The sequence below is a fragment of the Diospyros lotus genome, chromosome 14, assembly GCF_014633365.1.
Source record: "Diospyros lotus cultivar Yz01 chromosome 14, ASM1463336v1, whole genome shotgun sequence".
Classification (NCBI taxonomy): domain Eukaryota; kingdom Viridiplantae; phylum Streptophyta; class Magnoliopsida; order Ericales; family Ebenaceae; genus Diospyros; species Diospyros lotus.
In genome coordinates this window covers 13,517,331-13,544,707 of record NC_068351.1, presented here as the reverse complement: position 1 = coordinate 13,544,707, position 27,377 = coordinate 13,517,331, and the positions used below count along the sequence as shown (strand labels likewise).

Below are 27,377 nucleotides of genomic sequence, written 5' to 3'. Positions count from 1 at the left end.
ATTGAAGGTTGAAAAAGGATTCGCACACTGACATACAACCACTTGGAACAAACAATGTCATGCACATGTAGAAAATTTGAATTTGATGGAATCCTTTGTTCGCATGCATTGAAGTTGTTCCGCCACTTTGTGATCCCATGGGAGAGATAATTCCAAATGATAACGATCCAATGCTAACAGCTCATTATAGTGAGTTATCACATATTTCACAAAGAATTGTGTCCAAGGGTTCAAGGTGTATTGATGTTTTTTCATTAAGAAAATCACTATTACTAGAAGTAGAAGCAAAGATTGACGCCTTTATAGCCTCCGATGAAGATGTGAACAAGAGTATTCCGATCGACACACATCATAAATCGGTATCAAACATGCAACAAGAGGCATAATTGAGAGAGCCAACAAAAAGATGCTTTAAAGGCCAATCTAGCAAAAGAATTAAAGGTCCATTGGAAAGCAAATCACGAAAGAAGAATTCACCAAAAGTAATGGGCCAGTTACTAACCAAACTTACTTGTATACTTGCATTAATATATTCATTTACACTCATCTATGTATGTGACAAAGAAAAATAACACAATGTCTTTTTAAGATGGTATGACAGGTAATAGAGATGCAGCCCACATCATGACTGGAGGAGCCTTGAACTCTAATCATGTTGTAGAGGCGATAAACAATGATCTTATTTTTATAAAGGAAATGTTTGTTGTTAATTCTCCTTTTAATTACGTTGTTTTATGTGAATGATCAATATTTTTCTTTTATATTTATGTAGGGGGTGTTTGGAATGGCGCAACAAGGATATTGTAACAATAATAATTAGCAATGGATGCATCCAAGAGACACATATCCACATACAAGCTTACCACTTCAAGGCATGTTTCAACCGTGGAATGTTACAACATCTCAACAAAGGGAATTCCTCTCAAATGATTTCTTAATGTCACAGGAGGTACATCAATTCTATATGTATTAATAACCTATTTTAACTTGTAGGTCTTTATATTGAGAAAACTTTTCTAATAGATTTGTTAACATAACCCATGATATATATACATATATAGGCTTCTTCATTACAAATGTTTGCATCTCCGACAATAACTACAAGCCAACAAGTTGTGAGTTCGTCAACATCAAACATTATGAAGTAATTGACATTGTAAAAAGCAGTGGTTCACTAAGTGTAAGTTACTAAGTGTAAGGTTAGTTTGTTTGAAGACTCAAAAATTCCTTAGAGAATCTTTCTTTAGCTTTGGTTTTGTTCAGATTTTGAAGTTGTCAGTGTGAACTAAATAACGCATCTTAAGCTCAATTGGGCGAGGCCACAAAAAAAGAAACCTTCTTCTGCTATGCAGCCTAAGTCCGTGCCTATCCACAACTTGTTTGTTGCAAATTTTTCATATGAAATCAGGGTTGAGGATCTTAAGGAGTTTTTCATTTCTGAAAATGCTAATGTTATTTTTGTGGAAATTATATTTCATGAAAATCCAAGAAGGTTTGTTGGGTATGGATTTGTATCCTCCAATTCCAAGGAGGCTGAAGCTACTCTCACTGCTTTTCAAGGAAAGGTATGTTTTAGAGAAGTTACTCGTGCCTGCCTAATTTGTTCTATAAGATGTTGTTTCCCTATATTGTGCTGCTTATCTTCTTTTATTTATTTATTTATTTATTTTTTTGGGGGGAGAGGGTTGGATTGTCGGTTCAAAGCATGCTACACTTTGTCTGTTGTGCAAAACTTTATTCTTGAGCACCTGTTTTATAACAGCTATGTATGGGAAGACCAATTTAAGTGGCTTGTAGCAGAAGATTTTTGAGACAAGCAACGAAAATGGGTACTCAATTGGAGAATGTGTCAAATAAACCAAACCCTAATGCTGAACAAGCAGAAGCCCTTGAAGCTTGATAGTGAATTTTTTTGGACAATTTAGATTTTTCAATTTTTTCTTTTGAGGTTGTGAAAGATACTGAGATATGTGTAACCAGCTATTTGTTTAATTAATGTATGCCCCCACCCACCAAAAAATGGGGGTGGGAGGAGTCCTCTTACTCCAGTGTAGTTTCTTTTTTCAAGGGACTATCTAAACCAAAGTTACTAGGTGCATTAAGAAAACAATTAGGCTCATGACAAATTAAAACATTTTCCTTATTGTCTAATAAGTAGATTGATGATATATTTTGATTGCTTGTGAGACTCAGATTAGACAACATGCGATTGATCTCATAATAGTTTCATAATAATTTTGTGTTGGAGGCTTTTCTAGTCATCAAACATATCCATGTTTCTACCTTTGGTTTATTAACAAAAGATGCTCCATTCATTATGTTTTTTCATCTGTAATGTGACTTTGGTGTTCTATTTCCTTTACTGGAACAAAACAGGGGAATTGCAAACTCCAAAGGGAGAAAACAAGAATCTGATATAGTTGGTGATCTGTCTTCCCAAGACTTGGGTAAGAATATTTGCAATGGAACTGATGTTGATCTGTCAGAGCCAATAGCCCAAAAAATGAAGTTAACATTAAGTGTGTTAATTGAAATCTCATATAATATTTTGTGTAAATTGAGTTAACTTTTTTTTTTTGCTTTATTATTAGTAATTTGACATATGGTGTATTTTTCTATTTATGCTAGAGTTTGTCAAGTAATTTGGAACATTAATGCATCACAGATGCACCATTTAGCTGTTGTTTCATGTAAATTTAGAACAAAAAGAGTTTATTGATATATCCTAATTTTTCATTAGCAAACCTAATCTAACAATGTTGATACAAACTTTCAGTCTTTACTTTGACAATTTTTAAATGCAAGAAAACAACTAACTTAGTTTTTGAAAAACTAAAAAAGGCCAAATAAACATGAATGCTGAATATTTGATAAACTATTCCAATAAACATGAATGCTGAATATTCACTAATATTCTATTGGTAAACAAATTGAATCAATGTTCTTAAGTGTAAATTTGAATGTTGAATAGGACTTCAAATTTTTATAGCTAATTAAGAAGAGCCAAATTACATATCTGATTTTTCAATTAAGTCAAATTCAGCAATCCATAATTTCTATTTAGAAATACAGTAAAATCTATTTATCTATTTATGGTCATAACTCATAACTATGCATTTTCACTCTATATATGCAAATAGAAATTTCAAACATTCTGATAAACTATCAATATTCAAGCTCTATAAAGATAGCAAATCAAAATATATAGGAAAGTGGAATTAAACATAATTCAAATCAAATTAAATTAAACATAATTACATTCTTCTCACAATAAAAAGTATAATGATTTCTTACATAGACAAACACAAAACTACATACGATACACCATTCCATTACTTAAAAACTACAATCTTCCTTGTAATGTTGTTTATCGACTGAGATATTAGACTGTGTGATGACTGTAAATGGATCATTTGTCTGCATGATAAGAATGAAATCAGTCAGTTAAAAATTTCTCAATTATAAAGTCAATTAAAACTAAAGGAGTATTTACTTGACGAAGTAGAAGCAGCGGAGTAGAGAGAGACGATCCAAACACCGACAATCAAAGAAACCCAACATAGATCTCGGCCATTTACTAACAAAAAACAAGTGAAATAATGTAAAAAATATCCATTCAAAGATGCACACAAACAAATCGTTAAAAGAGAACAGAGAGAAGTCGAAGCATTTCCAAACAAAAAACTAAAGTAGAATTTACCTAAAGAAGGGCGAGAACAAAGAGACATTACCAAAGGCGACGGCAATGGCAGATGTCGACAGCGGTTGCAGGATCGGAAGGAAACAACGACCATGGTAGTTGAACGCGAGGCATGAAACGGCGAGAACAGAGAGAAGTCGCGGAGGGAGAAAAGACATGATGGGGGGACGCCGGTTCCAATGTTGCTGGTGAGAACGCTATTACTGTTGGTGGGGAAGGAGAGAGAGAGAGAGAGAGAGAGAGAGAGAGAGAGAGTGGGTGAGTGAGAGTGAGAGGGAGAAAAACAAATAGGGACGGGTGAAGGTTGAGAGAGAGAAAGAGATCCAGATGGGGATGGGGAGGGAGGGGTAATATTTGGCTGCCCCTCTGTTAGTAAAAAGGTTGCTTTTAACTCTCAAAGTACTAAGGGTTATGTTCACCCCCGTTAAAGGAGGTGAACAAAATCGCACTCAAGTTTCACCATAGGTAGGAAGGGAAGAAGAACTAACAAAGCATCTCCTTCTTGCAAGGAAATACCTATTATTCTTATTAATCACTCTTGGACCCGATCCCTTAACACTTTACCATGGAGGGCTGACATGGTTGTGACCTAATATAAGGTTGAATTTACAAGGCTAATCAAGTATATGCCTTTATACAACATGGATGAAGTTAAAAAATGTCAAAAGTTCGTGGAAGGCTCAAGCATAAAGGTATAATAAGCACTTAACACTATGGATGTGCAAACTTAAGCATATGCCATATTCTAACTGAACAACTGAGACAAATTTGACTCGAACCAGGTTAATTACGATTAAGTTTGGAAAGTCAATATAGGATAAAATAAAGATAGATGATTTGAGGCAAAAACTTGGATCCAAATACTTCAAGTTCAAAAAGAGCAAATGGTGCTAGGTGTGCAAAAAACATGCAAGTAAGAGGTGTTAGGCAAGATAAGTAAGGTGCTACCACTACAGAGTAACCAACCACATAGTCAAGCATTATCCCAAGAAGAATAATGGTGGCAAGATAGGGGATATCCCAAGGGAAGTGGTTTGTTACAATTGTGACCAACTGGATCACATCTCTAGGAATTACCCCCCAAAAAGCAAAAAAAAAAAAAAATGAATAAAAGGAGAAGACTAATAGAGTAAAGGGATTTGCAATGAAATGGTTTACAACATGACAAAGGAAGAGTCAAAATATAAATCTATTAGTGATTTGAGGTACACTAATTCTTTTATATACCCTTGTACATGCATTAGTAGACCCTAAGTATACTTATTTATTCATGTCATATGCATTAACAAAAAGCTCGGGGGTGAAACTTGTTAAGTTAGGGTATTAGATGTTGATATTCACATGGGTTACTATGGAGGGCACTAAGATGTTTGCATATCTTACTAGATATGCAAGATTTTGACATAATATTCCAAGTACAATGCCAAAGTAAAATGGAGAGAAAAAATAATAATTTTTATGGGGATTGATGACCGTAAGGTCAAGTTTCAAGGGTAAAATAATGAGTTATGGAAAAAGATTATTTAGCAATTACAATTGTGAGATTACTAGGACATGGGGGTTTACGAGTAGTTCCCCCACATGATTAAAGTTAAAAAGGCTAACTCAAGTCCTATAGAGATGAATATAGTAAGGGAGTTTGTGGATATATTTTATTAGGATTTATGTGACCTACCCTAACAAGGAAGTTGTTTTCCTTATTGAATTTTTGTTGGGAACGAACCCTATTTTAATACCCTTTTATAGGATGACCTCTGTTGAAAACATTCTTATTAGTTGAAAAATGAGTGAGTAAGAAAAAATCAAATTACTCAAATCAATCAAACCAAATTGATCAAGATTGTTGTAAGAGAAATTATCAATTATGGTTTGATAATTTTAAAAACTAGTTAAAGTAGTTTAGTTTGAGTTTTGATTTTTGATAAATTGCTAAACTATTTACCTGTGCAGATTCCAAATAAAACTAAGTTTTATAATTTTGAAAATTTTGTTTAGTCATGAAACTTTGAATTTTAATTGAATGTCAAGTAAATAGTAAATTTTTTGTTTACTAATTTGGATTAAATCATTTGAAATAATCAAAATGCCATTAGTTTTTTTTTTTACCTCACCATCAACCATGTAAATTAGTAAATTTGGTGGATAGATTTAATTGAGAACTCTAAAATTTTTTAATCTTTTATTTTAAAATAAAAATATCATTATTGTTAGTATGTTCTCTCTCTCTCTCTTAATAGTTGTTATTATTAACTATTATAATTGAAATCAGATATACTATCCAAATTGTTAAACTATGATTTGAGTGGTTTCATGCATATAATATTTTGGTTATGATTTTAAAGATAAGTAAACAACCAATAATGGCTTTATTTGAAAAACACATTTCAAATTGAACACCCAAATCCATCATTGGACACTTCTAAAAAAAGTGTCTTGTAACTAAAAATAAAATGTTATAAATATACATTATCTACAAATATATTTATTATAACATTGTCAGAAATTGACAAGGTAATATTACTATTTATTTATCAACAAAGATGCCCCTTTTGAAGCTAAAAGAGATTTTCCTTATATCTAACATAATGCTTGAAAGGATCTATGAACAACTATAGAATGATCTTAACATCTTTAGTAAATATTTCTAAGAAATGTTCTATTTTTCTAAATTTTGTGCCTTCTACTAGTAGTTTGATCAAATATAGGAGCTATTATAGTTCGAGTATAGGGCAAGCGGCTAGTTGCTCTAGCAAAAGTTGGTTAAAGTTTGATTTACCCAGTTGTTTGTTTTTTAGAGACAGAAACTTATCCTTATTCTTGAAAATATATAAAATATTATCTAAAAATATATTTATTATAATTTAATAATTACCCTTAAGATAATAATCAGCATTACCTATAATAAATAGTAAACACAAAATCTAAACTTCGTCAAAATTTGTAATTCTCAAAATGCTTTTCTTGTGTTCTAGTTTAGAAAAAAAAAACTAATAAATAGCTTAAAAAATAACTTCTTACGATTTTTTAACTACCTAAATAATTTATTTCTAAAATATTAATATTTTTATTAAAAATTTAAATATATAACCAATCTATTTAGTTACAAGTTCATATTTTATGACACTCCATCTAATTTTTAAGAGATTTAACTATTTTTAGTTATAACTGCACTTATTTTTTTTAGTCCAAACTATACATTTTTTTAAATATGTTAACAACTCTTTAATATTATACACTTTATTAGGTGATATTTAAAATATTTTAAAAATTAAATTTAAAAAATAAACACAGTCCGAAATAAATGTAATTTGATTAAATTTTCAAATACAAAATAAGAGAATGAGTGTAGAAATATTTCTTATCATTATTGTCAAATAAAAAAAAATGTAATATGTTTTTGAATAGAGATTTTAATTAATTAGGTTTTAAATTATTATAACATAAATAATAATAATAATAATAATAATAATAATAATAATAATAATAATAATAATAATAATAATAATTTGTAAATGTAAATGGAGAACTAAAAACATTGAATCCGCTTGGGAAAAGGCGAGGATCAATATTACAAGAAGGGGGAAAAATGTTGAAAGAGGGGAGGGCTCGATTCGCTGCTGATTCTTGTGCACTGCTTCCTTCCTACAATGCTAAAATTTGTTGAAAATAATAATATTGTTGCCTTGCTTGCTTGCTTGTGCGTGCGTGCGTGTGTGTGTCTCACAGCGCAGAGAGAGAAGAGAGAGAGAGAGAGAGAGAGAGAGAGAGAGCGTGTGAATTCGCGCGTGGCGTTGGGCGGTGACCGACCTTCTCTCGTCGTTGCCCCTTCTGCTTAGCACCCATCAATTGATTACACGTTAACTCTATTCAATCTCGAGTTTTTCCGGCAATCAGAATGCTTTGCTCGCTGCTCTGAGTGTCGTCGCCCCCTCAATTGCATTCTATTCGGCCCTCGTATGATCCTCGGACTCTTTACTCTCGATCAGGTTCGTTTCTCGAATTAGGGTTTGCGATTTGCTGGCTCTTTAGTTATTCAATCGATCAATTTACTGTTTTCTTGGGGGCTTTCTAGGGGCTTTCACTCCGATTTCCCAACGTTTCCGTCTGTTTGATTTTAATCGACTTTGGTCGTCAACCCGTGGTGCAATTTGGGGCTTTTGGTTTTTGGATATTGGAAATTGGAAATCGAACAGCTCCTTGTGAGTTCTGTTATTGGCCTGTAGTTCCATCAACTTTTGACTGCCGCTCATCTATATTGTTCAGTGAACGGCGTAATTGTTGGCGGAGGAACTGATTGTTATAGCTGCGTCAGCGGATGTGTTAGTATTGTCTTAGGGCAAATCAGTTACCCGGCCATGGCCACCCCCCAAAACCCAAAAAGATAAAAAAGGAAAAACCTGTAATTTGTGTTGTCCTGCAATACTCTGCTAAAATTTTAATTCATCAATACATGATGAATACATAATGTCACTCAGAACTTTCTGCTGTTTATTAATTCATTGCTGTTTATTAATTCATTTTTCAACCCTTATCTTTTGGACGTTTTGTGAGTTATGGAAATTTTAGAGTGTGATCATTAATTTTTTATGGATGGAAAACCTTTGGAAATGGGTCTATTGAGTCTTAACACACTGTATTTACTAGTATGCTTGTTGATTTGTCATAATTGATGTGGTGCATCAAAGTATCTTATAAAGCTGATTATTGTGTCTTGTGCCTGTGATGATCTCCCTCTTTCTTCCTCTTTTTTAGATTTATCTTTAGCTTGTTGGTTGTTCATGGACATTGCTTAGATATTGTGCCGTACAACTGCACATATTCCTTTACTGTTTTGGATAAGTCTTAATGACATCCGACATGCATTTTGAAGTGTAATCCAGTTATTTCTGAAGTTATATCTGCAAGGTTGACCCAAAGAACATGGCTCCAGGTATTTTGCACCTTGAAAAGCCTATTGCCTGGCTGGTGGAAATTAATCTAGATACTTCTTCTGATCATCCATCAACTAGTAGAGACATTTCAGTAATCTGAAATGAGCGGCGCTTTTATCTAGTAACCTTTTTTGTTTTGAAAATTATGCCTCTCTAGAATAGAGACCCAGATTGCAAAGACGCCCAGACTCTCTCTCTCCCCCTCTCCCCTCTCTCTCTCTCTCTCTCTCTCTGATATGGACTCCTAATCATCTGCCAAAACCCTTTTTCTTCTCCAAATGTGGACTCTTTAACCATCTATTTATTTTTTTGATGAGCAAGGATAATTATCAATAAGCTTGCTAGATAGGCGGTGAACCTTGTATAAAAGGAGATGAATCCTAAGCATCTATCATGAAAATATATCTACCAGTACCCCACACCAAAATCCACCCTCATTTGTTTTTCTTCTTCAACATACATGGATTTCTAACATCTTGTATAATCTTCCCTGGTCTAAAAATATGCCTCAAAACATTGAACACAACATTGCCTCCACTTTTGTGTTCCATTAAATTGAAGCCCCACCCTTTTAGCCTTGGGTTTGCACAAAGGAACTCTTGCATAATTTGTTTAATAAAGAAAGAGTAAGAGATAGAAAAATAGTAAAATAAAAGATATAATGTATTTTGAGGGCATAAAATCCATTTCACAATTTGTAAGTGAAATAAGTTGAATTCTTTAAAGCTTACTTGAATATTATTGAATCCTAGTAGAGGTATTTATACAAGTACAAAATATCTATTCTATCTCCTAGAAAATAAGAATAAATTCAAATTTAGATAACAGTAACTAATATTCGAAATGTTGGAATTTATCTTATACTTTCAAGCTATATCTTTCCCTTGAATCTTGGAGCTTTATCTTATCTTCTAGGCTTCCTTATCTTTTAAAATCTTGAAGTCTTATCTCATCCAACCACCTGATCTTCCTCTTTTAAACTTGAACACCCAATCTCATCGTTCAACACTCTCCCTCAAGCTAGAGAATAAATACTTGTCATTCCCAGCTTGCTAATTAGAGATTCAAAACTTGGTCTTGCCATGGCTTTGTAACCACATCAGCCACTTGACTTCTTGTAGGAATATAGGATAGATTAATTCCTCCTACCTCAATTTCCCTCTTTATAAAACTTCAGTCTATTCTCACATGCTTCATTCGATCATGCTGAACTGAATTTTTAACCATACTAATTGTTGATTTACTATCACTATACACCTTTGTTTGCCGTGACAGAGGAATATATAAGTCTTCCATTAACCTTTCTAACCAAATTACTTCACAAATTCCTTGAGGTATAGCTCAAAATTCTGCCTCAACACTACTGCGGGCAACAACTGATTGTTTTTTACTTCTCCATGTAACCACATTTCCCCATACTTTAGTATAATAACCTAAAGTTGACTGACCATCTTCAATAGACCTTTCCCAATCTACCTCAACAAAGCCCTTAATTCCTCTCTCTGTTGTTTTCTAAAATAGCACTTGTATCCTTTTTGGGAAGGAGAGTACCCAACAAAGATACACTTAAGTGCCTTTGGTTCAAATTTGGTCCGTGAGGGATTATTGTTACGAACATATGCAGTGCAACCAAAAACCTTGGGAGAAAGAGAAGTAAGGGGATGGACATGGGTGTTATGTCCCAGTGGCAGTTTTGTAATTTTTGAATGAATTCTTGTAATAACTGTAGCCCACACGGGCCACTTGTAGCGGGAACTAGAACTTTCCTCACGATTACACTATGAAACCGTGGGAAGAGCCTATATAAGGCCAGATGTAGGAGGATGGGATTGCTATGTTGAATGATAAGATCTTTCCCTCTTGAATTCTCTCTTTTCCCTCTCAATTTCTCTCTCCTTTTCCCTCTCTCTCTTTCTATCTCTCAATCTTTCTAATTCTCTGCATTTCAAGTCTCGGACATTTTGGTATCAGAGCTGGTCATCCTCTGCTGTGATTCCGGCGTTAGGCGATGTTGTTGGTCGGCATAATTGAGGCGGGCTAGGTGGTGTTTAGGATGGTAGAAGGCACTTGATTGAAGCAGTTGGAAAATTGCATGGAGGCGATGGAATTTAGGATGACTCAGACGCAGGAGGTTGTGGCCCAGAACAGAGATGAGATAAGGACGATCTGAGAGGAGCTACGCAAAGATATGGCAGCCTCTCGGGAAGGAGTCAAATGGGAATTATTGAGGAACCGAGAGACCATGGAGCAGTTTGGACAGAGAATCAACATTATGTTTAGCATGCTATCCTCCCTGCCTCAATTTCGATTGTCGCCGGATTTCCCTCCTAAAACGGGTCTCGAGCAGGGGTTGGAGGGACCAGGGATTTTTCCCAGGCCATAGGGAGTTACTGAAGCGGTGAATTCATCCTATGAGGAGACTGAAGATCAGGTAAGGGAAGTTAAATCCCCTAGATCCAATCAAGGCCCCATGTAGAGATTGGAGATCCCTCTTTTTGAAGGATCCAAACCACGGTAGTGGATCCGAAGGGTGAGAGGTTCTTCCAGTTTTATGGTATAATTGAGAATCAAAGGATCGATCTAGCTATCGCCTAACTAAATGATACAATTGATGCATGGTTTTAGGGGTGGTATAGATCAAGGGGAATGAATGGTAGGTGGATAGATTTTGTTAGAAAATTATGTGTAAGATTTGGTGAGAGAAACATGGCAGATGTAGTAGAAGAGTTTAACAAGCTTAAGTATGAAGGATATGTGACTGAATATCAAGAGAAGTTTGGGGAATTAGGGGCACTGATGTGGAATACACAACCCACCTTGGGGGACCAATACTTTGTATCTAGCTTTATTAGCAATTTCAAGGATGAATTGAGGTCAATAGTAAAAATGATGATGCCTATCATGGTTAGGCAAGCGACAGAGAAGGCTAGATTGCAGGAGTTAACGTTGGAGGCAATTTACAAGAAGAATAGGACAATGGTCAAACCCCTACCACCTAGCAACCCTTCCTTAGGAGGGAATACTTGAGCCTTAGTTGCTGGAGGAGCAATAGGGGGGGGGGGGGGGGCTAGGGCCAATCCCAACCCCCTCCAATCCATTACTATGGAGCAGAGGAGGCTCATGGGGCTGTGTTATAGATGTGGAGAGAAGTTTGGACTGGGGCATATATGCAGGAGACAATTGTTGAATATGGAAGGGAAGGAGGAAGATAAAGGTGACAAATGGGTGGATGGAATATAAGGGGAGCATAGGCAAGAAGTGACATCAACCCTTACCATCGAAGAAACAGAGCAAGAAGGGGTAGAAATCTCATTTCATGCTCTCAGAGGGGGTACAACTAGGAAGATCATCAAAGTGCAAGGACAAGTGGGAGAAAGGAAGCTGCTAGTGCTAATAGATAGTGGCAGTATGCATAGCTTCTTAAATGAAGCTACTGCCTTGGAGTTGAGGTGCAAGATGACTGTCACGACTCTATTATCAGTGACAGTGGGTAATGAGAGCAAAATGTACAACCACAACAAGTGTGAAGGGTTCAAGTGGGTTATGCAAGGGCAGGAGTTCCAAGCTGATTTGAGAAATCTTAAACTGGGAGGTTGTGACATAGTCTTGGGTGTTAATTGGATGAGGATAGTAAGTCCTTTCACCTCCGACTTCAACAAATTGGACGTCACAGTGGATATGGGAAGCACCAAATTGACTCTGAGGGGCATCATGGAGTAGGGAGAGTGTAAGTTGATAAAAGGGAGCAAACTACAGAGGTTGATGTAGAGCCGGGGGGGGGGGGGGGTGCAGATTGCTGTATTATATTCTATCCATGCACGGGAATGGAATGGACAAGAACGAAGGGAAGTTGAGTATGAACAATAGAAGGAGGGTAGCATGGCCGTACTCTAGTCCTCCTCTAAGGTACAACTTCTTGATAGCTTAAATTTACTTTTGCAAGAATTTCAAGACTTATTTGCTAAGCCCCACTCACTGCCACCCCAAAGAGCCCTTGACCACTCCATATACCTTAAGCCAAACTCACTTCTAGTGAACCTATGTGAATATAGATACTCACTCATCCAAAAAGCCAAGATAGAGAAGCAAGTCACTAATATGCTTTCTACTTCCATTATCAGACTCTCTCAAAGCTCATTTGCCTCCCCTGTTTTACTTGTTAAAAAAAAAAAAGATGGGTCTGGGAGGTTTTGTGTTGACTATCGTCAACTCAATGCCAACACCATCAAAAACAAGTTTTCCATACTCCTCATTGATGACCTTTTAGATGAATTGAATGGGGCATAAATTTTTTCCAAGCTAGACCTGAGATCAGGCTATCACCAGATTTGGATAACCCCTAATGACATACCCAAAACTGCATTTAGTACATATCAAGGGCTGTATGAGTTTGTGGTGGTGCCCTTTGGGCTCACCAATGCTCCAGCCACTTTTCAAGCCTTAATGAACCAAGTTTTTCAGCCTTACTTGAGGAAGTTTATCCTAGTTTTCTTTGATGACATCCTCATATACAACCCAAACTATGAACAACACCTAAACCACCTTTGTACCACCTTTGAGGTCTTTAACTTTTAACAAGTTGTATGTTAAGCTATCAAAGTGTACTTTTGCTGAAAAAGAAGTGGAGTATCTGGGCCATATCATATCGGGAGAAGGGATGAAGACTGAACCCAATAAGGTCACAACCATGTTGGAGTGGCCTAGGCCGCAGACAATAAAAAAACTAAGAGGCTTCCTAGGGTTAACAGGTTATTACCAAAAGTTTATATAGAATTATGGCCCTATTAGTAAGCCCCTAACTGAGCTCCTCAAGAAGGGTAACTTCCAGTGGCTCACTTTTGACTTTGTTTTCAACAAATATAACCAAATCACCCTAGTACAATCATTTACAAATATGACAAACTATCTTGCCCCTGAAATATTGGGAACATTTGATGGACCCCAAATATCACTATGAATTAGAGAGAAGGAGAATCAGATCTTTTATTTGATAAGGAAAAAGACACCCTTTTATGTTTTGCAAACTCACACACAACACAATGAAAATCTTTAATGTTTAGATCCCTAGCTAAATTAGGAAACATCAACTTAAGAGTATGAAAAGAGGGATGACCGAATCTATAATGTTGCAACCATAACTGATTTGAGTTGGACTGAGCTAGGCATGATGCTTGAGGAAGAATCCTTTGTTTGTCCTGCCCCCTCGATTCCTCAAGATAGTAAAGTCCTTCTCTAGCCCTAACAAGCTCAATCATCCTCTGTTTGCCCTGTTCCTGCATCTCACAGACATTTGAGTGAAAAAACACACTGCAATTAGTGTCCTTAATTAGTTTTTGGATAGATATTTGGTTAGTAAACAACTTAGGGATATGAAGAACATTTTTCGAAGTGAGATTTATTAAGAAAAATATCCCCTTGGCTAGCGACAGTGGTGAGAGAACCATCTGCCATTGTAATTTTTCTTGAACTAGGACATGAATTATAGGAGACGAATAGATGTGGAAAATAGGTCATTTGGTTTGAGGCACTAGAATCTAGAACCCAAGAATTCTGGTGCATAATTTCTAAAGCTTGTAGAGAATAGGAAGAGGAAGAATTACCAGTGATAGCGAGAGAACAGGTGCCCTTGTCAGTCTTCTTATCGAGGGATCCCAAAAAACTCCTCAGCTGTTCAACCTTTGACTTATTGAGGTCCAGGACTTCTTCTTGTTTTGGATTTCTTGGTTTAGATGGTTGGCAATTTGCCATATATACCTGTCCCTGACTCCTCACCGGTCCTCCCTTAGGTGGTTTCCCATGTAGCTTCCAACATTTTTCTATGGTGTGTCTCGGTTTTTTGCAGAAAGTGCACCCCAAAGAATCCCTGTCCGTAGGTTTCTTTTCTTCTCTAGTCCCTTTATTATGATTATGAGCCTTCAAGGAGACTAAGGCAAAGCTTTCTCCAAAAGGGGTTTCCAGCATGACACCCCTTCTTCCTTCCTCTACTCTAATCAAAGAAATTACTTCATTCAAGGAAGGCAAATCCTCCTTACCGAGGATTTGTACCCTTATCGCATCAAATTTGATGTTGAGGCCGGCTAGAAAGTCACATGTCCTCTCTTTTTCAACAAATCGCTTGTGCAGTGCTGCATCCTACTATACTTCATTTTCAAGCACTGTAATGATCCAGTTCTTGCCATAATGTTTGCAGCAGGTTTGCATACTTGGTAATGGTCCTTGTTCCTTGCTTGGTTATCGTCACCTTAGTTCTTATTTCATATATCTACGGACCTTAGAGTAGGTGAGACCTATTGCCATTCCAAATATCCTTGGCAGTCGTTAAGAACATGACTGTGTCGTTGATCTCTGGAATCATCGAGTTCTAGAGCCAAGACATTACCAAGGAGTCTTCTTTGTCCCATGCTCCAAATGCCAGGTCCTTCTCTTGAGGACTTGTTCCCAATAGGTGGCTAAGTTTCCCTTTTCCTTTAAGAAATGTGTAAATCAGCTGTGACCACTTTAAGCAGTTCTTACCATTCAATTAGTAGGCTACTTGAAGATTTTGTAATTCTCCCCCTATACTACCATTGTGAGTTCCAGCAAATGGAACTTCGATTGTATGGTTGGAATCACTAGAGTTAGGTATAGGATCATGGGTAGTAGTCATGATGTTAAGGAGTTCTGGGAAAAAAGGAAGAGGATTGAAAGAAGAAAGGCCGAAAAACAGGCTATGATCGTCCCAAGGAAACTAGAATGGTGATCTTAAGGCTCTGATACCATGTCACAAAAGGATTTTGAAATTCTTCTCTCCAATCTTATTTACCTCTCCAAAGGTTGATTTGATTTATGCACTAGCTTCCTTTATAGATTAGGAAGTTGCTAAAAATATTTTAAGAAAGATTCTAAACCTAGATTAGGAAACCTATACAGCCTTAGGATACAATAACTTATAGAAATAAACATCAATCAATCTAAATCTGAAAGATACATTCCTTATAAATACGCCAATCATATCTTGTTCAGTGAATAGGAATGAGATTAGGAATCCTTGCCGCTGACAATAGGGTCGTATAGAATAATGAGAACGAGGTTGTTTAGCAAGAGTACACTGCTCATACTGAAAAGATTGTTCTTTATAAATGATAAGGTGAGGATACAAGGATTTTAGATATGGGAAACTAGGGTGTCCTAGGTGTTTATGCTACAATAGAACATTGGCATTAGCTGTTACAGTAAGGACAACTTTATTGGTTGGAGAACTTGGAACATCTTCTAACATATGGTAAAGGCCATCTCTTGCCTTAGCACTGCCAATCATCATCCCCAAAAATTGGTCCTGAAATATACAGTAGGATGTGAAAAAAGTTACACTACAATTCATGTCTCTTGTAAGTTTACTAACTGATAGTGAATTACATTGCAATCCAGGTACATGTAGAACACATTTCAACTTTAGTTTTGATACACACACTGTTCCAAGCCCTAAGGCAACAGAGGTTGTGCCATCAGCCATGGTGTGGAAGAGTTAAATAGTTAGTGTTGTCAGTTTGTTTGTTAATTCTGTTATGTTTAAGTTAGCTTTGTTTACTCTGTTATTTGTATAGCTGATATGCGGTATTATGCGCCTATATAAGGAGGGCAACTCTATTCGTTTAGTATGTATCTTTGATCCTTGTGATATGTTTTTCTGTAATTCAAGTTTCTTTCTTCTTTGTAATTCAGTTCTGCCCTAGATCTAATTCTCACATGGTATCAGAGCCATTCTGATCTGTTCCAATGGCCTCAGATCGAGTTGTCAGTTCCGCCTCATCGAATATTTCTATCTCCTCGCAATCAGATTTCTTAGCTGTTGTGAAGGCCTTTAGCTATATTCCTTTGAAGCTAGACACGAGGAATTATATTTTTTGGAAGGCGCAAATTCTTGCCACGATTCGTGCCTTTGATCTTGTTTCGTTTTTGAACAAGACGTCTCCTCCTAAATGTGTGACTGATTCTAATGGTGATTTTGTAGTGAATCCAGAATACTTGAGCTGGATTCGTTCAGATCAAATGCTCCTTGGTTGGTTATTCTCTACGATTAGTGAGGAAGTGCTCGCTCAGGTGATTCACCTGGAATCGTCAGCTGAGGTATGGATTATGTTAGAGAATTTATATGCAAGGCAGACATTGGCCAAATCGTTTCAACTCAAGTAGCAGTTGAGATCTATTAAAAAGGATGGAATGTCTGTCAATGATTATATTCTGAAGATTAAAACTATCAGTCACTCGCTTGCTGCTATAGGAAAACCTTTAAGTGACAATGAGTTGTTATTGGCAATTTTAAATGGCTTAAATCAGGATTATGATACGGTTGTAAGTCTTGTCACTTATCAGATGGATGAAATCGATTTGGAGAAAGTCTAATATCTACTTTTAATGCATAAACAACGTCTGTCTACTAAGAATCAGGCCCTGACTGCTCTAAACCTTGATTAAGTCAATTCTCCTTTACAAGCAAATGGAGCATCATCTTCGTTTGCTCAGAATAATGGAGACTCAAGTTTTGCCAGAGGAGGATTCAATCAACGAGGAAATGGAAATGGATTCAGAGGAGGTAGAGGTCGAGGTAGAAATTCAAATAGGCGAGTTTACTGTCAACTTTGTGGCAAACTTGGTGACTTTGTAGATCGATGTTATTATCGATTTGACCGAAGCTTTCACAAGGAGGTCACAGTGGTTATCCTGGTTCTCAATTGGATACTCGAGCTTATATGGCCTCCCTAAATGAATCTAACGGAGCCTACATGACTGATTATGGCTCATATCAGAGTTCTCGCTGTGGTAATTTTTCAAAACCAAATATGTATCCTTCTGACCAGTTTGTTTCATCACCTAATCTTCTAGATTAGTCTTGGTTCGTGGATTCTGGAGCCACGAATCACATTACTTCAAATTTAAACAACTTGTCTTTACATACGCCTTATCATGGTGCAGATAAAGTCACTATTGGTAATGGTAAGCAACTACCTATAACTCACATTGGTACTGGTTCTTTACAAACCTTACCTCAATCCAATTCTGTTTTGTATTATTGAAGTTTGCCTTGAGTTTTGTCCTAGAAGATAGAAGAACCGGAAGGAGTATAAAAGAGTAGTTTTGGCTGAAGAAATTAGGCAGCTTGGGGTTAAGTGTAATTAGTACATTTTGTTGGTGTTAATATGTAATTTCCCTAAGTTAGTTAGTTGCCTAAGTGTGTCTGCCTCCTCTATAAATAAGAGGGCAAGACAGCAGTCTAATAACTCCTCTCTCTTGTCAAGTTCTTTGTTTCTATTGTGAGTATTCTTTGTACTAGAGAAAGTGAGGCATGTGTATTGTGTTCTTGAGTTTTCTTGGAGTGATTAAGGGTTGTACTTGAGCGATAGGATTGAGAGAGAGCTTGGGTTTTGTACTGATCTTCTGTCTGGAAATAAAGATTGCTTCAAGGGTGTTTGAAGGCTGGATGTAGGATTGCCAAAGGCATTCCGAACCAGGATAATTTCTGTCTCCGTTTGGTTTGTTGTTTATCTTTCTGTATTTCTTGTTTACATTCTGATTTGTCTGGTTTATATTCTGTTCTTTCATTTACACTACATCTGAGAGTGTTTGAGAGGGTTTTCTCGCCTAAGGTTGTAATCTAAGAGTCCTAAGGTTAACATGCATGTGCCAAATATTCTTCATGTTCCTAGTATGACCAAAAATTTACTTAGTGTGTCTCAACTCACGCGAGAACACAATGTTATTGCCGAGTTTTACTCTAATGTTTGTTTTATTAAGGACAAAACATCCGGACTGGTGCTGCTCGAGGGACGCCTTAAGGATGGGCTTTATAGGCTGGAACCAGTTTCTAAATCTACTGGTGACAGCAAGTCAGCCTATTCTCTGGAGTGTTTTTCGTCTTCTTTAGTGTCTCATCCTCATTCTTGTAATAGCAAAAATAAATGTAACAGCCAGTACTCATTTGGTCATGAGATGCCTGAGTCTGTTCATGTAGCTCACACCACACCTAACACAGATATTTGTAAACAGTGGCATGCTCGTTTGGGTCATCCATCTGTAAATGTGTTACAGTTGGTGTTGAATAAAATTGGCTTGTCCTGTTCTCTCAATGACTTGTCATTTTGTGATGCTTGTAAAGTTGGAAAACTTAGTCAACTCCCATTTTCTAGACATGACATTACTGCTACAACACCTCTTGAATTGGTTTATGCAGATCTTTGGGGACCAACTCCTATTTTGTCCACAGAGGGCTTTCGATACTATATTATTTTTGTGGATGCTTTTACCCGATATGCATGGTTTTATCCTCTCAAACTAAAGTCAGATGCATTGTCTGTTTTCATGGTGTTTCACAAGTTTGCTGAAATTCAATATAAAACCAAACTTTGTGCCTTGCAAACTGATAATGGAGGGGAATTCAAGTCTTTTATTCCTTATCTCCAAACTCATGGCATTCGAGCTAGGTTTACTTGTCCACATACTCATCAACAAAATGGTATAGTGGAAAGAAAACATCATCACATTGCTGAAATGGGCCTTACTATGTTATCTCATGCTAATTTGCCCTTAAAATTCTGGGTTGAATCATTTCACACTTCGGTATATCTTATCAATTTACTTCCCTCCTCATCTTTACAGTTTCAAGTTCCTTTTGAACTACTTTATCGTTGTCCTCCTCGTTACAGTTTGCTACAACCGTTTGGTTGTTCCTGTTTTCCTCTTCTCAGGCCATATAACAAACATAAATTTGATTTTCACTCTACTGAGTGTGTCTTTCTTGGTTATAGTCATAATCAAGCCAGGTATAAGTGTCTCCATCCCTCGGGCAGAATTTATGTGTCTCGGCATGTGCAATTTAATCCTTCTGAGTTTCCTTTTCTTCAGTTGGTTTTAGATTCTAAGTCTTCTTCTTCTGCGTCCTTAGATAATTCAAGAGGTCTTCCTACAGTTTTTCTGCGTCCTCATATTTCTTCTTCATCTTCTTTATTTTGTCCTAGAGCAGCCTAGTCTCCATCTTCTGATGTGAGGGTGTCATTCTGTGCAATCTTCTGCTTCATCTGCTTTACCTCCTATCCGACCCACTGTTCCATCTTCTTTACCTAAGAAACCACCCATCCGGTCTCAACCAGCTCCCTCTGTTCATCCTATGGTCACCAAACTTCGCGCCAAAACCCTCGCCACCTCTAGCCCTCATGCCTTAGTGAGTTCTTGTGAGTCTAATTCTGTTCGCGAGGCTCTTTTAGATTTAAAGTGGGCTCAGGCCATGGAGGCTGAGTATATGACCTTGATGAATAATCATACATGGGTTTTAGTTCCTTTTTCTCATCACATGAATCTCATTGGGAACAAGTGGGTTTTTCGGATAAAGTATAACTCCGATGGATCCATTCTAAAGCATAAGGCCCGGTTAGTGGCTAAGGGTTTTCTTTAAAACCCGGGTGTTGATTATAGTGAGACCTTTAGTCCGGTCATTAAGGCTCCTACAATTCGTGTTCTGTTTTCTTTGGCTGTTCAAAATGGTTGGGACATACAACAAGTGGATGTGAACAGTGCTTTCCTCAATGGTGATTTGGATGAAACAGTGTTTATGGTTCAACCGAAGGGTTTTGTCAACTCTCGGTTTCCCAATCATGTTTGTCAACTTAAGAAGTCTCTTTATGGGTTGAAGCAGGCTCCAAGAGCCTGGTATACTAAGCTGAAATCAACTTTATTGTGTTGGGGCTTTGTTAAATCAGTTTCCAATGCATCTCTGTTCATCAAACGCACTGCTAGCTATGTGATTTATATGTTAGTCTATGTTGATGATATATTAATCACTGGTTCCAGTTCAGCAGCTTTGCGTACTTGTATCGCTGATCTAGATCGTTCCTTTGCTTTAAAAACTCTGGGAACGGTTAATTATTTTTTGGGTTTTGAAGCTTATCGTGATCACTTTGATCTCTATCTCACTCAGTCCAAATATGTTCGTAATTTGTTGGAAAAGGCCTCAATACAGGCTTGTAAACCTTGTAGTACTCCTATGGCTGCTGGTACTTCTCTTACTGATGATGGTGAGCTGTTTTCACAACCTAAGTTGTATCGCACTCTCATTAGTTCCTTGCAATATCTTACTTACACTCGGCCTGATATTGCTTTCACAGTAAATAAACTGAGTCAATTCATGGCTGCTCCTAAACTGCAACATTGGTTAGCTTGTAAACGGTTGTTGAGGTATGTTAAAGGAACTGTTGGTTTGGGTCTACTTTTCTCTTCCTTAGCTGAAGCTTTGTCTATCATGGTCTACACAGATGCCGATCATGCTGGCTGCCGAGTTACTCGTCGATCTACTACCGGGTTTTGTGTCTATCTTGGCCAAAATCTTGTTGTATGGGGATCAAAGAAGCAATCGATTGTCGCTCGTTCAGTGGGTGAAGCTGAATACAGAGCTGTTGCCTTGGGAGTAACTGAAATTGTGTGGCTGAAGAATCTATTGCAAGAGCTGGGATATCCTTGTAAAGCTACTCCTATTGTGTGGTGTGACAATTTAGCTGCCAAAAGTATGGCAGAAAATCCTGTATATCACTCACGGACAAAACACATAGGTGTTGATGTTCATTTTGTGAGGGAGAAAGTTGAAAATGGTGAGGTGGAGATCAGGTATGTTAGAAATATTAATAGTTGTGCTACAAGGTGTATAATCCATCATAGAAGTAGCCAAACTTGACATATGATTTGATGCACCAGTATCCACTATCCAAACATGTTTAGGGAGCTTTCATGAGATTAGTGAGTACTGAGGCATACCTTGTAGAGCTATTAAAGCTGTTGGCTTAGGAGTAGGAGGACTTGAGGGGTTTGTACCTATGGTTTGATTTAATAGCCTGGACAAGGCTTGACCGTGCTCTGCTGATAGGTTTAGATTTGTGTTGTTCCCAGGTTCAGTGGAGACTTCGGTGGCATAGGCTGATCTAGTTGTTTCTCTCTTATTTCATGGCTTCCAATTTGTTGGTTTGCCATGAATCTTTCGGCATGTTTCTCTTGTGTGGTATGGTTTGTTACAATGGTCACACCATTGCTTGTCCTTCCCTTGATTTCTTGACAAAGTGTCCTCCTTTTTGATAGTAGCGAGAGTAGAATTTTGAAGACCTAAGATTGAGTTTGTTTGTTGGGTGAGCATCACCTTACACTTGCTTTCCTCTCTTCTTACCTCATCAAACACCTCTCTGAGTGTAGGTACAGGTTTAGTACCTAATAATCTTTCACGAACTTCATCCAAATCCGAGTTCAGACCATGGAGAAAATAAAAAACACGATCATTTTCTAACATTTTAGTGTATTTTGTGCTATCGGCTGGACATTCCCAATTAATAGTGTAGAATAAATCCATCTCATGCCATAACTCAGTCAAAACATTATAGTATTCTGTAACGTTAAGGTTACCTTGTCTGGTTGTATGAATGACTAACCTGATTTCAAAGCATTGAGAGGTATTCTCCAAATCTGAGTACATTTTTTGGATTGCATCCCAAATTTTTTTTGCAGTCTTGTAGAAGAGATAAGTTTTACCAATCTTTGGCTCCATTGAGTTGATAAGTCATGCCATAATAGTTGAATTTTCTGTTTCGTGGATGCCATAATTTGCTGCTGTGTTTGGTGGGGTAGGAATAGCTCCTATTAAGTATCCATCTTTTCCCTTCCCCTTGATCACGAGCAATACAGATTGAAACCATTATTTGAAATTACTCCCAATATTGAGTAATCTGTAGAGGATGGTTATCAATAGGGTTTGTAGAAAAATTGGACTGAGAATGAGGGTTAGGATAACTTGTGGCTGAGGCTTCGGTTATGGTTGGGTTTGGTAGAAATTAAATAATGTTATCCAAAAATATATTTATTTTCAATTGGGGTAGAAATTCTTTTTATATGAACATAAAAGTCAATATATGCCCAAAAGTTGATAACTACTAGATCTTCCTATCTATATCAGATTTCATTCACATGTAGATATATGCTATTTGTATTAGAAAGACTCAAGCAGAGATATTTTAATCTTTCATACATACCTAATTTTGATATCTCTGTGGCAAGTTCGTACTTTTTCCATTTGCTTGCTTTGTACTTCTGCAGGCAAATTACTAATCCTCTATACCATTTAGGTCCATTATTGTTGTGGGATTTTCTTGACACTGTCATTTAGTGGAGTTGCTGTAGGAAGAATTAGGTTACTTGATGATTAAGTTCCACTAAATTTATTTTCCTCCCTCCCCCCCCCCCCCCCCCCCCCCTCTTTTTTTTTCTTTTAGCTTGCACAATGATGTGTAGCAGAGAAAAAATAATGTGTTTGATCCATTCGTGTAACTGTTTTAGTTTACTCATCCATTTGATCCTTGCTATTTCTTGCCATTATGAATGGACAGAAACAATATCATATAATGTGTGCAAAAATTGGGCTCAAAGCCTCTAAACACACGCAATTATCTTCCAAACTACCAGAGAATCCCGGAAGTATCCAGATATGTTGAATACTGTTACAACTACTTGTAGTTATCCCAAGAACTTTTTCTTGGCAAATGGTGGATCAGTTCTTTCAATGTCATCAAAGAAACGGTAACTTTCTTCCAACATCAAAAGAACAATAACCTCCTCCCCTCTTCTCCTTCAGCATGCCCTGTGGATGGTGCTCCTTGGTTTGCGAGGGTTGGGGCCTTGGGAGAGGGTTGCATTTATTCAGAGGTTTTCTCTCACTCTTTGCATAACTCAAAAAGGAGCAATTTTACAGTTGCTACTATGTCTCACCCTGGTCCTCTCATCATGCTAAAAAAAAAAAAAAAAAAAAAATCCTAGCCTTTCATAGCCACAATGGATCTGTAGAAGAGGCTTCTCCTTTATTTGGAACTTTTAAAGACTCTTGAACTCTTACGAAATTTAGATACTTTTAGATGGTTTGGGTAATCAGTGGTAGTTATTTGTACTTAGTGCATTCCTTATGAGAAACTAATTTCTTTTAATATTAAAATAATATCAAAAACTTTCTGGGTAGTTTGTTGTCTATCTTACCTTATATGAAGTTGGGAGGTAGTGTTTGTTGTAAATATGATCAGAAAATAATTGGTTGGTTAGCCACTCATGCTCCTTACAGAAAAAGAGCAGCAAAATTAGTTTGGTCCAATTTTAGACCATATAACTGGTGCATTTTATGAGTTTTCAACTGAATGTATGTTGTTTTTTGAATATAAAGAAAGAGTTTGTTATGTAGAATGTTGAATGAACAAAATTTGTTTCCTAGCTTCGTAGTTGAACCAATATTTCCCAAAAATATTATTACTTAACCAAAAAAAGGGAAAATGTTGATATGTCTGCAGTTCACTTCAGAAGTATTTTACAATCTCATATTTGTTTTATTTTCTGATTTGTGTTTGTTTTTTTTTTTTTTCATTTTCATTTTTTTTTTTTTTGGGGGGGGGGGGGGGGGGTTGATCCAGAGATAATGGAGGTTTGGAAGGACGAAATGAAAAATGGGGCAATAATATCTCTACAATGTGTTTTGACATAATAAGTTAAAGAATGAAGGAACTCTCTTTAGTAGGTTGCCTGATTATTAAATGCTTTTGCTCTCCCTTTTAGAAGTATCTTACTTAGATTCTAGTAGTGGAAGCTATACAAGCCGGGTTTAGGGCATCTGTTGTAATCCCATTCTCTTTTCCTTTCCATGTGTTTAGAGTGAGTTGAGCTAAGTTCGACCATTGATTGTAACCACTCAATGTAAATTCTGAACAAGCCAATTTGTTGCAACACTTTCTAGAAACGTCTTTTCCTTGTCAGGACAAAGGAAAGTCTTTTAACCTGATTATTTTTCTCTTAAATTTTATTTTAAGAATAAATAAATGCTTGGAGGGTGAGCTTTCAAAATAATGAGAAGAAGTGAGCAGAGTGAATGAGGCTATAAAATACAGCTACTATGTGGTCTCATATTGTTTGGTTAAAAAAGAAGAAGAAGCAAATGTGTGACTCCAAATGCTTATTATAATCAGTCTCTGTATCATCAGAAGTACATTTGTGTGTATTGGGTGCTTTCATGGCAGGGAGAACATTTGAAAGATCTTGATTTTTTATGTTCTATAATTTATGTATTCACGCTTCCCATGTTCTGTTAAGTTGATTGTTTCAGCATCCATATTGTATGGGATTTGTAAATTTTTAACATTTGACTTCTTTTCGTCTATTTGCCGCAAAAATGTTCTTTCCCAGCAACACATCTTTGTTTAACCATATGTAAACTCTGTGAGCTATTAACTGTTTAATCCTTGTCCTTTTAGGTCGTACCCTTTCTTATTTGTTTCTGTTTACTCGATAATGATGTTTATTAGTTGACTGGTTATTTTTATTCTTTCTGTTATAGGCATGTGTTTTCATACGTACACTGGATGGGTTCATTACACCAGCCAGCATTGAGCAGATAAACACGTGTTGGTGATATAATGTGAGGTTTTCATGTATGTGGTGAAATTTTATGCGGTTCTTGATATTTTGGAGCCTACGGGATAAGGATGAATTTGCAGGCACATATGTCTGGACAAATATCAGGGCAGGTGCCTAATCAAATTGGTAGTCAGTTGCCTGGACTTTCTCAGCAGAATGGAAGTTCTATTTCTAACCAAATAGGGGGTCATCGTAATACTCTAATTATGGATATTGAGCTAGCGAAGGCACGCAGATTTATGCAAGAGAAGATGTAAGAGACACTGTTACTTATTCCGTCTTTGTTATGACTTCAGTTTACATGCTTGTGTTATTTTTTTATTTTTATTTTTTTTGGGGTGGGGGGGGAGGTGTTTGTTGTAGAAGGGTGAAGTGGAGCAGACTTATCTTTTGGCAGAATAGTTTTTTTGCTATGAAATAATGTTCAATTGAAAAGCCAGGTATAAGATCAGGGATGAATATAGGAAAATTTTGTTTTATCATCCAGATGATGCTATTTGTTTTTTTGGTGCTATTTGATTTACTTTTTTGTTTCAAAATCTAAAAAAACAGGCAGCGCATTTTGTCCTTCAGATTTCTGGAAGAATAAAAAGATCATTGCTTCTTTTACATGTTTCCATATGTTGCCACCTCGGGGGGTCAAACAAGTAAGACCATCATTTTTGGGGATGTATGTGGATGCTGAGATGCAACGAAACAATACATATTTTATTGTTTGAGACACCATCTCAGACACACTCAGTAATAGGCATCTCCAAATATTTGGTAGACATTGGTTGACATGCCCTCTTATTAAGTAAATAAAATGTTCTTAGACATATTGGTCATCACTTTAAATAAATAAATTTGAATCACACCACATATTTAAAAGAATGTGTTGTTAGTCAATTATAAATAAAACCAATATGGATTTATACCTAGTAGCTCTTGCTTATCTAGATTTTTAATTTTATTAATTTTGTGGTCAAAATTTTCAGTTTTTTCATGATTAGAAATTATAAAAATGTATTGTAGTGTAAAAATGAAGAAGTAGTTGATACTTTTATGTATATAATATACATCATATAGATTTATTTATGTCAATGTTATTGTCATGTTCTCTCTTAATCCACATGAAAATTGCTGTGTTAGGATGTACCTTTCATATCATGTCCTGCTCCCGTGTTTATAGTTTCTACTTTTCCTTAATGGGGATGGTCATTTGTATTGTTTTTATCCGGTGAACTAAGGACGTGCTCAGAAAGATGGAGAGTGCTATATAAAACTAATTGCTGGTAGTTTATATCTTATTTTTAATATGCAAGGATTATACAGAGAGGAGAATAGAACTGCATCGTATCCACAGTTGCAAATATAACTTGACCTGAACTTTTTGTGGGTTCAGCCACAATAAGTGCAATTTGACTTGTTGGAAGTGGACCAAAGTGCTCAAGCAATAGATTGCCTTGGACTAATATTCTCTACAAACTAACTAGCTTCATCTGCAGCCAGCCTTACAATGAAACAGAAGTGGAAACATAGTATTGATGACAGTCATTTGTATGTTAGGCTTGTAACTTTATATTGGTAGATCTTTTATACAAGTTAGAACCATGGTTTGTTTTGGGAGTCAGGGAGGGTTGTGCCAGTTCCCTCCCCTTTTTTTCAACTGTTTTCTTCAGGGTGCAGAGAATACTTGAAGGAGAGTGTCTTCCTTCCAAATGGATGAATATAACCACATACCAACCCTTTATCCCTCTACGTGGGGTTGACTATTCCAAATGGATGAATGTGTGGTTTAAATAACTTGATTTGGGTTGTATAGATAAGCTGTGGCATTATCTGTTCTTATGCTTGCAGTTCTAACTTTTGTCATAGCAGTGGCCTCTGTTGTAGCATTCCCATTAAATTGTAGTATTTGATATCAAAGCTCTTTATCCTCCAATTGTTGTCCTGTTAGTTCCTGTTGTTGTCTAACATTCATATGAAATGGATACTCTGGGGGAGCTTTTTTCACATTTGTAGCTAGAAGATTTAGTATAGCATTGAATGTTCAGCTAAACTTCATTTCTCCTTCTCTGCAGCTATGAATATCTTATGCAACGGCAACAGGGTCATGAAATACAAACTAATCGGATTCTGGACATTGTAAGACGCCTAGACGACATTCTGTTGAGGAATGCTGCCTCCAAGGTTCGTTATAGTTATCCTTTGTTCTGCTTTTCAATCCTTCCTGTGAACTATATATCTTGTCTGCTACCTGGTTTGCAATGGAATTGAAGTGATAAAATAACTGCTTTTCAATTGAGGGTTCT

General features: G+C 36.6%; 1 protein-coding gene across 2 annotated transcripts in view; it reads left to right on the top strand.

Annotated features, from left to right (window-relative positions):
* Positions 1 to 7,424: 7,424 nt before the first annotated feature.
* The window catches only part of LOC127791224 (histone acetyltransferase HAC1-like), a 44,084-nt gene continuing 24,131 nt past the window's right edge, over positions 7,425 to 27,377 (top strand). Inside the window, exons 1-4 of one of the 2 annotated variants that reach the window (XM_052321079.1) lie at positions 7,425 to 7,686; positions 7,773 to 7,899; positions 25,004 to 25,336; positions 27,147 to 27,255. In XM_052321079.1, the coding sequence (XP_052177039.1) occupies positions 25,152 to 25,336; positions 27,147 to 27,255 (294 nt within the window). In that variant the 5' untranslated portion in view covers positions 7,425 to 7,686; positions 7,773 to 7,899; positions 25,004 to 25,151. The remainder of the gene's footprint in view (positions 7,687 to 7,772; positions 7,900 to 25,003; positions 25,337 to 27,146; positions 27,256 to 27,377) is intronic. The other variant, XM_052321078.1, reaches the window with a different exon arrangement.